Below are 13,775 nucleotides of genomic sequence, written 5' to 3' on the forward strand. Positions count from 1 at the left end.
TCTCGATCACACGCTCAATGAGCGTAACGCCTAAACTTTATTTCTGAACGTCATTTCTCAATGTTATTTCCGACCATTATGTCCAATCCTCATTTCTGGCTCTAATTTAGTGATGCCGCGAGACATTTCACGAGACATCACGAGACAATACTTTGCTATTGTCTCGGTTTCAATGAACACGAAAATTTTTGGTCTCGTTTCAGTCTTGAAATGCGCAGTATCGACTCCTCTCGTGATGACTCCGAGTCAATTTATCTCATCTCGGTTTCCAGTTTTTCGCGAGTTTTATCTGTAGAGAACCAAGACAAAAACCGAGATTTTAGATTAAAAATTACGAAAAACTTGAGACTGAGATGAGATGTATGGACTCGGAGTCATCACGAGAGGAGTCGATACTACATATTTCGCGACTGGGACGGGAGCAAAGATTTTCATGTTCATTGAGACCGAGATTATCGCTCCAAAATTTGCTCTCGTAAAGTGTCTCGCGGCATCACTACTCTAATTACTAAACCGTATTCCTGACTCTCGTGGCCCTTAGTTTTGACTCTTATTTCTGGTCCAAATTTTTTATCCTCACTTCTGACCATGTGTCCATTATCTTTCACCTTTGATTTTAACCCTTATTATTGTTTTACCCTTATTTAGGTTGTTTATGAGTCCAGTTATACCTGACCGTACTTAACCCTCGATCACTCGCTCAATGAGCGCGACGCCGTCTGTTTTCATTTTTTTATATTTTAGCGTGTTTCTCGACGGTCAAAAATTCTGAAAAATTTAGAATTCCTAGTTCAATCCTTTTATTGAGCGTTGACGTTGTCCGTTTTTTTCTCGAGAAATCTGTTTAGCTAAAAAAAGAAAAGAAACTTCGAACGGACAGAAAAGCGGTGCCGCGCCGCCCGGTGCGAGTGAATCCCTGTCGACCCCACGAGCGCCAGTGTTGCTTCATTTACTGCCACACTTGGAATGCACGCATAAGGGTAAGCGCCAATGTGGCAACAGCGCGCTCGGTTTTTACGTTTGATCACGTTTTTTTAATCAGTGTTTAGAAATCACGCCGAAAAATTTATACTTAACCAATTTTTATTGCTATGAAAAAAAATCTGAAAGTTTTTTACCTGCAAGACATTTTTTATATTGATCTTAATGAACTTCACTCATGAAGCAACATTACGTATGATATAAGAAGATACGCTAAAAGCAGAAAATTTTGAAAAAGAAACCACTCACCACACCCCACCATAACGCATCAGCATAACTCGAGAAATCGGTTTTTCCATCAGGCCCAACGGCGTCTTTCTCAGCAAGGTACACAAAATAACTGCTGAAAATAAGACCGAGGAAACCGATGTACAGAGTTGTTATCAATTCCTGCAATAGAAACACCGAATGAAAAAAAGATTGTCCTAAAAATCTGAAAGAAAGGATCTAAAACCGATAATTTTATCTAATATTTTAGTGTCTGATTCTCGGGTAAACAGGTCAATTTCTGGACGTGGATTAGTTTCTGGACGATTTCAACTTGCATTGAATATTCCATAAATACACTGAAAATTGTACTGATTATTTCACCTTTTAATAATATTACTCGTGTATAATCATGTGATCAGTTATATTTTCTATTTCCCTGTTTACCCTACTCTCAGATTTTGAGGTTCATTTTGCGCTCACCTGTCGATGAATGAAGACAACAGACCCAAGTAGTCGCCAAGTGCCGCCCTGCCGATCGACATGAAGCATTCGCAGAATCTGTAGAAACCGAATACCACGAATTGCGGACGTGGCAAATACTTGTCCATTGCTTCCCACTGACAGCACCACCATGGATGCAACGACTACGATTAAATCTGAAATGATAATGTTCCATTGTGAGCGACGAATATTGAACTTTCCAATGAACCCATAACTAGTTTCAATTTCATGGATATTTGAGCGAATAGAATCTCTATCAAATTGTGGATTGATTTAGTTTTGGCCCCGGGTGAGCAATTCTTTCTTCACTTTATCCGAGATGTACCACAACTGGCAAGAGGAAGTTATAAAACTTTTGAAATCTCTGTCGAGACGAGTGAGATAACTCTTGGATGTCGTCAGGCTGCTGCTCGGTTTCCTTTTCACGCGCTTCTGGGATTCTGTCTTCTGTATTCCCGAGGGATGAACGAAATCGCGGTATTCTCCCTCGACTGGCACTTTGTCGTATTGTCTAAAGACTTGGTGCAGATTTGCCATTGATTGAGGATTTGAAAAGAGGGCGGACAACTTTTTGGGAGATTTGGTTCACTGTTTTATTCACTGTTACTAGTCTGTTGGTGCGCTCTCGCACCGCTCTACACTGATAGAAAAGGTGGAACGATGCATTTGCACCAAACGAGGCTTCTTAACTGTTACCGCGATTCGTTAATAGTTAACGAATCGTGGTAATAGTTAAAGTCTCGTGTGGTTCGACTAAACCGTTCTATCAGTGTTTGACGTAAGAATAGACCAATGAGAGATGATAGACTCAGTCATGAGGGTAACAGGCTTAGAGATTTTAAAATGACCGTAATTTTTTTCGCGTCATATGAAAAATTTATGACCGTCATATGACAGCCATAAGACGTCATTTTTAACTTCCCGACCCGAAGTTGAGGAGGAAGTTATTGTAATGACCCCGAAAATCGATTGTGGAAATGTCATGAGTTCTCGATGTTTCATGACCCCTAGAAACCCTCCCGAGACTTTTTAGAAACTGGTCTGTATGTGTGAATGTGTGTGTGTGTGTGTGTGTGCGTGTGTCTGTGTATGTGACCAATGTTTTGTGCTACGATTTCTCTCGAACAAACGATGGGATTCAATTTTTTTTTCACGCAATCGATGTGTTTTCATGTAGCGACCAACAACCCAGTCGAAATTTTTTGTCATAATTTAACTACTATTATTTCCGCTGGTGAGAAAAACGTCGCTCACTGTTGAAAAGCTTCCCCTGATATTTCCGGTAAGAGCGTTAGAAATTTCTAATAACTAACATTTTCACTGAAATTTCAAGGAATTTTTTCGTTGAACATTCATAATTTCATCGAAAAATCCGTGAAAATGTAAATTTCAGTTCAATTATTCCGGGGAAATGAATGAAAAAGCAGAAAAATTCAGAGGATCTCTCCTTAAATTCCCGATTCCTCAGAATTTTCAGGGAGTTCCTTCATAGACTCCTGAAATTCCAAGAATTGTAAAGGAATTCCCTGAAAATTCAAAGGAATTCAGCAGTGAATATTCATTTTCACTGGGAAAATTCATGTAAATTGTGGAGTTTCCATCTTTCTGTCGCTCAAAAACGGGACTTTACTTGACTGTTTAGAGACACTTGAAAATTCATTGACTCTTTCCCCTTAAATCGAAGTCAACTTATAACAGTGCAAAAATGCCATAAAATATATTAATCTATTGGACAAAATTTAAAACTAGCTACAGAAACTAGATATCGAGAAAATAAATACAACGATGATGAAACGAATGGGAATCATTATGTGTGGCCCCAGTTCTCCTTGTTGTACTACATAATGACATGAAAAATTGCAAATGATTTTATTGAAAGGCCAGGAAAATTTCACCCTCACAATAAAAAAATCTACACTCCCACACGTATTTTTGGATCAGCTTTTATCAAGGAAAAATTGTCCTTCGGCGAATGCGGTACAGGGGGTTGGAGGGTGGGAAGGGAACAAATCGTAAAGACCCAAAAGGGTATACGAGAAGAAAAAAATTTTAAAAATTTATAAATTTACCTATAATACAAATGGGTTTGCGTATGAATCGCAAACGACCGCAGCATCCCATGTACTTTGATCTGCAGCCGGCGCTCCATAGCCTCACTAAGTACTCGAATCCAAAAAAAAACACCAAACATATTTCCTGGAAAATAAACATGAAATGTTTATCATTTGAAGTTCCTGATTATACATATCAATTGTTATGAATGAATTAAGCTCTGTATAATGTACGATGATTGATTTTTCAGATGAAAAGTTCGAAGTGTGACGTCAGAATTAGGAGAAAATTAAAAATTTCATGACGATGTCTTAATTTTGTACCGGAGTGACGTAAATTCAAGAAATCGAGGGGATCAATAGCACAGAATGTCTCATTACCCCGTCTATATATAAATTTTTTCCCCGTCCTCTCTAATTTCCTTCGATTGCCACTGTCCCATCTCTTTTTACCTTTTTTCTGTTCCCTCATATCCCGAATGGACTCCACGTTAATGTTTTCTCTCGGTGGTGAATTGGGATCGATCGATGAATCAAATCTCCACTGAACACAAATCGCGGGAAAAAAATTGAAGCAATGAGACTCCGGGGGCCATTCGGCTTCCTCTCTTGTTCCCATTCCATTCTCTCGCACAACTGCAGAACTGGCAGTATTACGCTTCAAGAAAAATCTCTCCTCTACTTTTTTATTTTATCGTTGGATTCACGTGATTAGGTCGTCAGACGCCATCGGGGAATATCCGAGGAGGGATTTTTCGAATGGTCATCAGGCCATTTTCATGTTTTTCATTTCATCTGAAGCGGGCTAATGGCAAGAGAAGAAAAATTACTTTCTTAATCTGCTTGGGGGAGGATTTACTCCTCGGGCTTCAATGAGAAAGAATGGCTTTGAAATTACGAATATTATTCCTAGTTTAAGAACATTTCCGAATAGCAATTTGATATCGGGAGAACTGTTGAATATTTCACATACGAAAAAAGTTCATAGAAAAATCGGGGACATTTCTTAGAAAATTCTAGCCGATTTTCATCAATTCTATTACTCTTCCGTTTATTTTTGCGCATTTTCAAAGGGAAAATGTTCAAGAGAAAATATTTTATTATTCATATTTCTTTCCTACCACCATTACGGTTTTATAGGCCCCTCATTCGTCTACCTTGTCTCTTCCACTTCTCTCTTCTGATTTTTATCTGCATTACCATGGGCCGTCTTACTCTTAACCCCTATTCGGCCTAGGACTGCATGGGAAATCATGGAAAACCCCAGTCGTACAGCCGGCCGATTGTGCAGAGCCCTAATGTGCCCTTCTGTCACACTGACTAGAGGGACACATTAGGCTACTAAACCGTGCCTACCTTCCGAAATGTTTGGGCGAGGGTGTTCCTAAGCGGTCACCCATCCAAGTGCTAACCGCGCTAACCCACGTACGAAATGCCAGTGTTGTAGAAACGGGCCAAGCCTGGCACAAGCCTGGGCTTGCCAAGTCTGGGCGCCCAGGCTTCGACCGAGGTTCGGCCATACCTGGGGACCAGGGCTTGAGTCTCGGGGGAAGGGCGGGTAACCGAGCCTTGGTTGATAGATCTGGCCCAGCCTTGGCCGGACATTGGCATGCCGGACCTCGATAACCAAGCCTCAGCCAGCGGTGGCCCGGAGCTTGGTCATTGGGCTCCAGCCGTTGGTGTAATTGTAAGGGTTAAGTCGTAAGGGTGAGATGATGAGAATGGAATCATAGGGGTGGAATCATAAGGGTAAAATCTGAAGAGTAAAATTGTAAGGGTCAAATCGCAATAATGGAAAGGGGCGAAAAAATCATAAGACTGACATTCTGAGGGTTGAATGGTAAGGGTGGAAACTTGAGGGTAAAATATTAAGGGTGTAATCGTAAAAAAATGGTGACATTGTAGGTGTTGAAGTCACATGTTACTCGCTAATTATTACGAAAAGAAGAAGAATCGTCATTCAGCAGTAATCCTAATTGTTACAATTATAATTGTAATTAATAATTATAATTATTATTATTCATTATTGAATTAATTTACCGATTAAACTGTAGTTGAATCACTTAATATTTCTATCAACTGAATAATAAAACATTCAAGTCGAAAAAAACCGAGATGGAATTAATATGGAAGATTTGAAGTAGAGGTTTTACGAATTGCGCGGTAGACTAGTGGTTAGGGCGTCGGATTAGTAGTCGTGAGGTCGTGGGTTCGAGCCCACGTTAGGGGGTAATATTTTAAGTTAACAAAATCGGTTTTTCAGCGATGATTGCGTTAGGGTTTGGTAGGTAGGGCACAATCAATACTAAAAATCATCCTAAAAAATGTTAATTATTTTGTTTTTGTTATTATTGATAATTGCCATGAACAGTTTGGCAGCCAGTGCGGCACCAGTCGCATGCCGGTATTGATTTTTTTTCCTCGTTGAACCTATTACGAATGCTGAGGAGTAATATTAAATTACTTGTATTTCAATCACCCATATTATCATATTCATGTAATTAAGTAATGTTTAATTGAGCCTGGCCAACGACTGGCAACCAACGCTGGGCCGAGATGGGCGCCCAGACCTGGCCCGATGTTATCATTCCAGGTTTCAACCAAGTCCGGCGCGGTCCCGGTTGAGGAACGGGTCCCGAAGTTCGGCAGGCCGGCCACCGGGCTTGGGCCAAGCTCGGCCCATTCGTTTTTTCGTACGTGGGATAAACCCAGCTGCACTCGGATGTCCGCCGGAGCAACACCTAATTCACCCAACCAGTACGGTCGGCTTCAAAAGAAAATATTCTATAGAGGAAAATCAATAGATTCTGATCTTTCTGTGAAACTTCTTCTGTTGAGATATGTCTTGTAGTAATTACTTGTCATAAATTTGTCGTGTTTTGTTCAGTTAATTATTCTATTCCTTTATTTAAAAATTCAAGCAGAAAACTGGGGAACTGTGAGCCGAGGAATTTCTATAAGAACAATCTCAGTAGACATAAAGATAAGGATCTAGAAAATAAAAATTGCATTAGTTTAGGCATAGGAAAAAATGTGCTAAATTTTGTCGTTCCAGGATGAAACAAATTATCGCTATATACAAGCTGTTTCCAAAGAAAAATTAGTAATCCTTGTGGCAGCAATGATGCACTCAGCTGTTATGTTCCTTTCCATAGCAAAATCTATCATCACAATTCCATTCGTATTTGCTGCGCTTGCCCTCCACGATTCCTAACCTCGACATTGTCGCTATTCCAAGTCGCGCACGGTTAATTCCTATTTTTCATGTGTTTTTTAATTATTCCTTCTAAACAATTCTCCTAGACGACTTTGATTTTTTTCAAGGTCCTTTATAAAACCTCCACCCAAGTACGAAATTTCAGGAAAATGAAGACTTTCTTTCTATTTTTAATATTTTTTTTCAAATTCTCATAGGAGCCCGTGTCAAAATGCAGTTTTTAAAAAACCTGTGTTTCACCCATTCTCATAGGCTGTCTGGGATTTTGCATAGGGGTTTTGAAAAAATCAAAGAATGTATAAAACAGGGATGGGCAATAATATTAGATTTCGGCAATATTAAGAAGGATTATCTCACTATATTGTAGAATTTAATAACTAAGTTTTTGTATTATTCAAATAATCGTCAATCTTCATACCTCAATTATCAGTTAATAGATTATTTCAAAATTTGAATGTGGAAATTGATGGTTAATTTAATATTAAAAATTTTCAAGATTTATGTTAAAAATTGACATCTTTATGGTATAACGATAATTATGATTGATGGATATGCCTACCCCTGGTATAAAAAAATCATCAATTTCTAAACTTTTTTTCGACCCCCCCCCCAGCCCACGCCATAAATACCTTAAATTTGGGCGATTACAAAGTGTCTATTGTGAAGCAAAATTGAAAAATAGTGAAGGGTATTCATTCAAAGCCATATGTAACATAATCTGCTCATAACTCAACATAATTGCAATATTTGGAGATGGACATGGGCCATTTGAGAATGACTGGCCTGGAGAAATACACTGTTAAAAAATTAATTCTTCTCCCAAGAAAATGATTCTTTGGTAAAAGTAATTCAGTAGTGAAGCGGTAAACCGGGTTAAGTTGATTTTGACTATTGGCCAGTTTTTGACGAATATCTCGGAATCTAAAAGAGATAAAAATTTTGTTGTCATGACCTTTTTTGTAGAGCCAATTGAGGGTTACAAAAAAGGTCATGGGAAAATTCTGCCATCTCTCTTAGATTCCGAGATATTCATCAAAAACTGACCCAAAGTCAAAATCGACTTAAGTCGGTTTACCGCTTCGCTACTGAATTGTTTTTCTCGGTGTAGACATCTATTTTTTGTCCAGTATGTGAGCAGAATTGTACACTAATAGACTGAATCAATGAAATTTCCAATCTTTTAAGAATATTCAGTCTGATTTCATTTGTCTGGATAAACTAACGAAATGCGTTTCATTCCAGTCTACTGCACAAAAAAATGAGTGTATATATTTACTGTCGAGATTTTGGTTTTAATTTAAAAGTACATACTGTCGAGATAATTCCGAATGAAATCCTGCAATATAGTAATCAATTAATCAGTCAATTAATCGCCTTCAAATAATCCGGAATGACTTAGTAAATAATAATCAACTGTTAACACCTGAGCCTCACAACGCGTGAGCTCCATCTCACCCATCGATAACATCAATGAATAACTATCAATTAATCGAGAATAGCCGAAGTGGATGTGTGATTGATGGTTCGCTAATCTAGTTGCGTTATTCAAGCATGGATAATGCACGTATGTGTCCCGTGAAGTTCATTGGATTAACTTCAGCTGTCTAGTGCGCGCCCGTTGAATGTACGTCCAGCGTACACATCCCCGAAATATCGAGCGGAACAGACATTACGAATAATTTCAAGAGAGAATGTATAAGATAGCAACACACGATAAGCATTTTGCTGAGGTAATGCCGGTTCAACTTAACGTGGAGAACAGTTGATTAATTAGCGCGGATTTCCGATGTTTTTATCTTTTGCGTGGGTACTAGAATGCAAGATATCCAACGAGTTTATGCATCTACCAAACATGCACACGGAAAACACATATTTTTGAATCACGAATGTACAGTGAGAAAATAGTTATTTTCATCACAAGGTCCACAAAGTATTTTCTGACGAATGTGGCTTTGTAGGTCGAGCCGAAGGCGAGGCCTATAATCACATTCGTCAGAAAATACTTTTGGACCGTGTGATGAATGCAATTTGTCGTCAGAAGGCCCGTAAACTGCGATCTAACCGAGCGAAGCGAGGTTAGAATCGCGGTTTACCGGGCCTTCTCACGAAAAAATTTGTTCTGTCGAAAACTTATATGTTACCCTGAAGAAATCTTTTGTCGTGTTGAATTAATTTAGTTTTGGACAAACGAAAAAGTTTCCACCAAAGACGATAATCTTCAAAGCAGTAATTGTTCTCGTGAAACATTTATTAGTCTTTCAGGGAAATGCATTCGTTCTGCAAAGAATTATATAAGGCTCCGTTTTTATAAAGTGAATTTTATTGACTGGCATCTATCTTTGTAAACACTTATAATTTCCATGGAACAAATGAAAATTGTAATTTCAAAAGGAAACTACAATTTTCTTGCCGAAAACTGAGTTATTGGGAAAACTAAATAATTTCAAGGGAACTTTTTTTCTGGAAAAAAATATTCTCTCCTCGTCAATGTATTTCTATGGTATAAACTTATGGAGTTCCCTCAGATCAAATGATCGTCGTACAATAGATTATATTTTTTTCCTGCGAACAGTTCGAATTCTTCTAGGGATATTTCTGATGGTCACGACAAAAAGTTAATTTTTGTAAAAGATGTTACATTTCCTTCTATTAAGTTGGTTAATTTCTCTCAAGTAAATCCATTCCCCTCCATCAAATACTCTCACGTGGAACATATGGTGATCGTGGTGTTTTAGCCAATTATTAGTATCCATTTGTACTTCAAGAATTCTATGTTTGTTGAGTTTCTTCACATGGTTTCATCAACTTTGGGAAATCCTAAAATTTCCTGGGCATTTTTCAAAAGTTTCATTCTATACAAAAAGTAAATTTTTTTTAGATTTTTGAGTTTTCGATTAAATTTTGCGTCACGAAAGAAATAGAAAAACATTTTTTTATTTTTAAAATTCATTTCCAACCAGTTTTCCGCTATTACGATTGAGTATGGTTTCAATTCTCTCACTCCATCAGAAATACCCCAAAATCATAAAAAAAGGAAATTTCAAAAAGGAAATTTGTCTCTCTTCCTCCATCGTAATTGCGATCTTTTTCTTTTCTTTATTTTTTTTCAAATCGATATTCTTCAGTTCCACATGATGAAGAAAATTGACTGATCAAGGAGAAGACTATAATTAAGCAAGGAGACTATTAGTTTACTGGATACAATGTCTATATTGTATTATCCTAATTTTTCTTCATGTGGGTAAAATTATCTTTATTTATTGGTTTCAAAGTCTTCGCAATTCCTGTACATTTCGTCTCGTCAATTTAGGCCTGATTAGTTTCGATTATAATATTACCAAAACAAAACAAGATTTTTTTTCATATGGATTTAAATGGAAAAAAAAAGTTATAGAATTCAATGTGTCATGAAAAGTTTTTCTTCACAACTAGTTTTTTCAAATGAATATTGAGACTATTCCGTTCGTGGCTAGTTTTCGCCCCATGCGCACTTTACGAAAGTGTAAATGGTGAAAACCGAATTCCCTCTAGTTACCCCCGTTTTACTTCTTTATCAGAATGCATTTTCTGGTACGTGCGAGAGAGTACATGGAAAATTCGTTACTAAAGTTCATGAGTCACGTGTGGTGAAATGAAATTCATTTGATAGTGATGGAATTTGTGATAATTTTAATGTAAATCTACTTACCATCCAAAACAAAGTTTCATTCGCAAAATTACTGTATTGTTCTATCGTTGACAAAACGCTAAATATGAGGCACACCAATACCACCATGAACCTGCAAACAATAAACGAAAGACAATATGAGAGAATGGATCAGTTTAATTACTCCATTAATATTAATTTATAATATGCAATCTCACTGGGGCGTTGAAGCAGATAAACTATATTTTTTATTCAATTTATTTTACGGAAAGGGACAGAACGTATTCATGTTGAACGCATCAATCAATTAATTACTTTGAAGATAATTAATAGGTGGTATTTATAGGAATGATAAATCGGATGAAAATGCCATCAATTTTTATTGAACGTGTCATAACTAATTGTAAACCAATTTTATGATACACAATGGCACCTTATCATCACAGTCATAAAAACTCGAACCCGAGTCCACTGTTGCTGACACCCTCAAGAGGGTGAGGTGCCATCAAATGTGAGCGTCGAGTTATCGATTGCATCTTCAAATGGTCAGGAATACGAGAGTATTCGAAACATCACTTTCACACGCATTTCATGTGACGACTCATTTGGATGCAGAGAAGAATCTGATGTTCGATATTGTAGAATATTATGATTCCCAAAAATAAAAATAAATTTTTGCAACACAACTCGCCCAGAACGGGTCCGAGCGTTCTGTTTACAAAAAGTGGTGAAATCACGAAAAGTGCCAAATACTGATTACATAGAGGTTTTGAATACAACTAAGGAAGACCGACGAAAAAATGGAAATTATAAAAATAAAATGATAAAAAAGAGTCAATAAAAATTCCAAGTCAACCAACTTGGCGTGCGATTTTTTAGGAGCTTGAACTTTTTGATTTTTTTAAAAATTTTATTGCAAAAATAGATTTAGTCTTTTCAAAAAAATTTATTCTCTGTGTAAACAAGAAATATAATGTCCAGCACTTTTTCTTCATTATAAGATGCTCCCATACGTATTTTACTCCCGGCAAATGCTCGTTTTATAGGAAACGAGAGATAGTAGTTTGTCGTTTTGGCTATTTAATAATCACAGACAAAAAATGAATTCTTAAATAAAATAATAATAATGATATAACACACGGAGAGAAATATTCACTAAAAATTACGTATTTTTTCCGTAATTCCGGAACGAAATGTGATTGTAGGAAATTCTACGGAACTGTCACGTAATTTTTACCTAAAATCACATTTCTCCAGAGCATTCCGTAATTTTTGCCTGAATCTCCTGTGAAAAATTACGATACCGTCACTTAAATTTTCTGAGTCGATTCCGTAATCGGTGAGCAAACTGTGAGTTCCGTAATTTTTACTGAACATTTCTCTCCGTGCAGCAAAATCTGGTACGTTAGGGACAAAATATTTTTTGATAAACTTTCCTCTACAAAAGATAATTTTCAGAATCCGCTTCAGAAAGCGTAAAAGACGCTTTCTCAACAGTAATTTACATTTAGGTTTCTCTGTGTGTAACGAAAAACCTTGGAAGACAGGAAAATTCACGCCTTGGATTTCAGGAGTTTCAGGAAATAGTCTCAGGGTTTCATCACTCCGTGGTACTGAAATCCAAAGACCAAAAGTATTAGATTCCAGTGAAATTTGTCTGAGAATCAGGAACAAAGTTCTACTTCTCAGAATTTTTACTGAACTTCTGTACACATGGTACTGGGGGCGTTTTGCCTGTATTTTTCCGGTGGTGAAAAGGAAAGGGAGGGTTGCGTTTCAAAACGGAATATTCAGCTTTATTTCACTAAGATTCATCAATTCTTCAAATTTATCATTTAAACTGATCAATGGACAACAATTTTTGATATTACTATAGTAAACCCTGCTCACCTTAGATTCTCGATTTTATATACTGAAAAAAAAACATTATAAAAAGTCGCTTTCATGAACTCGAGTTTATACGAGTATTGTGAGGTGTGATTTTGTCCCTATCTGTGAGTTAGGCTACGCTCTAAGTCATCCTCCTTCATAGGTAGGTGCTCAAAAAGATGTACGGGATGGTCCCCAATACTCCGCCTCACTTTCTCGAGGTATGGATTTTCAAAGAATTCAAGATAAACGGTATACATTCACAAATTACATTGTTTTTACCGAGTAGTGAAGTATTTAGCACACCTCATCAGTTCTTAGCGTAACCCAGGATTTACGACGAGGACGTTACTGGTGGAGAATCCCAAAAAAGAAGCGAAATAATTTGAAAATACAACAAAGTAAAAATAATAAATTAATTAAAAATTAAATTAAATGCATAAAAAAATTGAAAAATTAATTCTGAAAATTAATTGTGATTCTACACTTTGGTGATAAATTGTTCGGTATAAACTTTAGAAAAAGATAATGACTTATGAGCAGATATACATATAGTGTTACCCAATTTTTATGAAACTGTAACATTTGATTTTTTTTTATTGAGTTTTAATGTAAGCAACTGCAGCTTATTTTGCCTTCTCGCGACAAACTATAGCCAAACACCCGCAAATGGAATGATATATTATAGTCTTCCGACCGACTGTAATGGTTAGGTGGGTGAGGTGTTGCTCCGGCGAACATTCAAGCTAAGCAGCGTTGAGCTGGGTTAGTACTTGGATGGGTAACCGCTTAGGGACACCTCGCTCGCACAAAAATTGCGGGCGGTAGGTACGGTATAGCGGTCTAGTGTCTCCATCTAGTCAGTGTGACAGATGGATATATTAGAGCACTGCACAAATCGGCCGGCTGTGCGACTGGGGTTTTACATGGTTTCCCGTGCAGTCCTAGCTCGAATGGGGCACAGCTAAGAGTAAGACGGCCATGATACTGCAGATAACAATGAGAGGAAAAGAAAGGAGGGGAGGCAGGCTAGAGGAGGGGTTTCAAATCGAGAATTATTTCGATAAAACCAATGAAATAGAAAAATAAAAAAAATAAAAATATTATAGTCTTTCAGTGAATTTCAATTAACTCCCAGTATTAAAACGAAATATTCTACGATCTTGTTCATAAATTAGAAAGATTCAAACAGGGAGTCATCCAGTCGCTCTAGGCTTCTGACAAATCGCGTGGGACAATAATTCCGCAGAATGAGTCCGACTATAAATGAATCCCGTAAAGTATTCAGGGCATGAACATG

The 13,775-nt window shown here is 37.3% G+C and overlaps 1 protein-coding gene across 1 annotated transcript in view; it reads right to left on the minus strand.

The window, feature by feature from the left end:
- The window catches only part of LOC107038507 (potassium voltage-gated channel subfamily KQT member 1), a 44,479-nt gene extending 33,684 nt beyond the window's left edge, over positions 1-10,795 (minus strand). Inside the window, exons 1-5 of the mRNA XM_015257651.2 lie at positions 10,791-10,795; positions 10,649-10,739; positions 3,762-3,888; positions 1,672-1,847; positions 1,231-1,371 (exon numbers count right to left, since the gene is read on the minus strand). Coding sequence (XP_015113137.2) covers positions 1,231-1,371; positions 1,672-1,847; positions 3,762-3,888; positions 10,649-10,739; positions 10,791-10,795 — 540 coding nt within the window. The remainder of the gene's footprint in view (positions 1-1,230; positions 1,372-1,671; positions 1,848-3,761; positions 3,889-10,648; positions 10,740-10,790) is intronic.
- Positions 10,796-13,775: the final 2,980 nt, after the last annotated feature.

The sequence above is a fragment of the Diachasma alloeum genome, unplaced genomic scaffold (assembly GCF_001412515.2).
Source record: "Diachasma alloeum isolate Michigan unplaced genomic scaffold, Dall2.0 Dall_scaffold_00284, whole genome shotgun sequence".
Taxonomy (NCBI): domain Eukaryota; kingdom Metazoa; phylum Arthropoda; class Insecta; order Hymenoptera; family Braconidae; genus Diachasma; species Diachasma alloeum.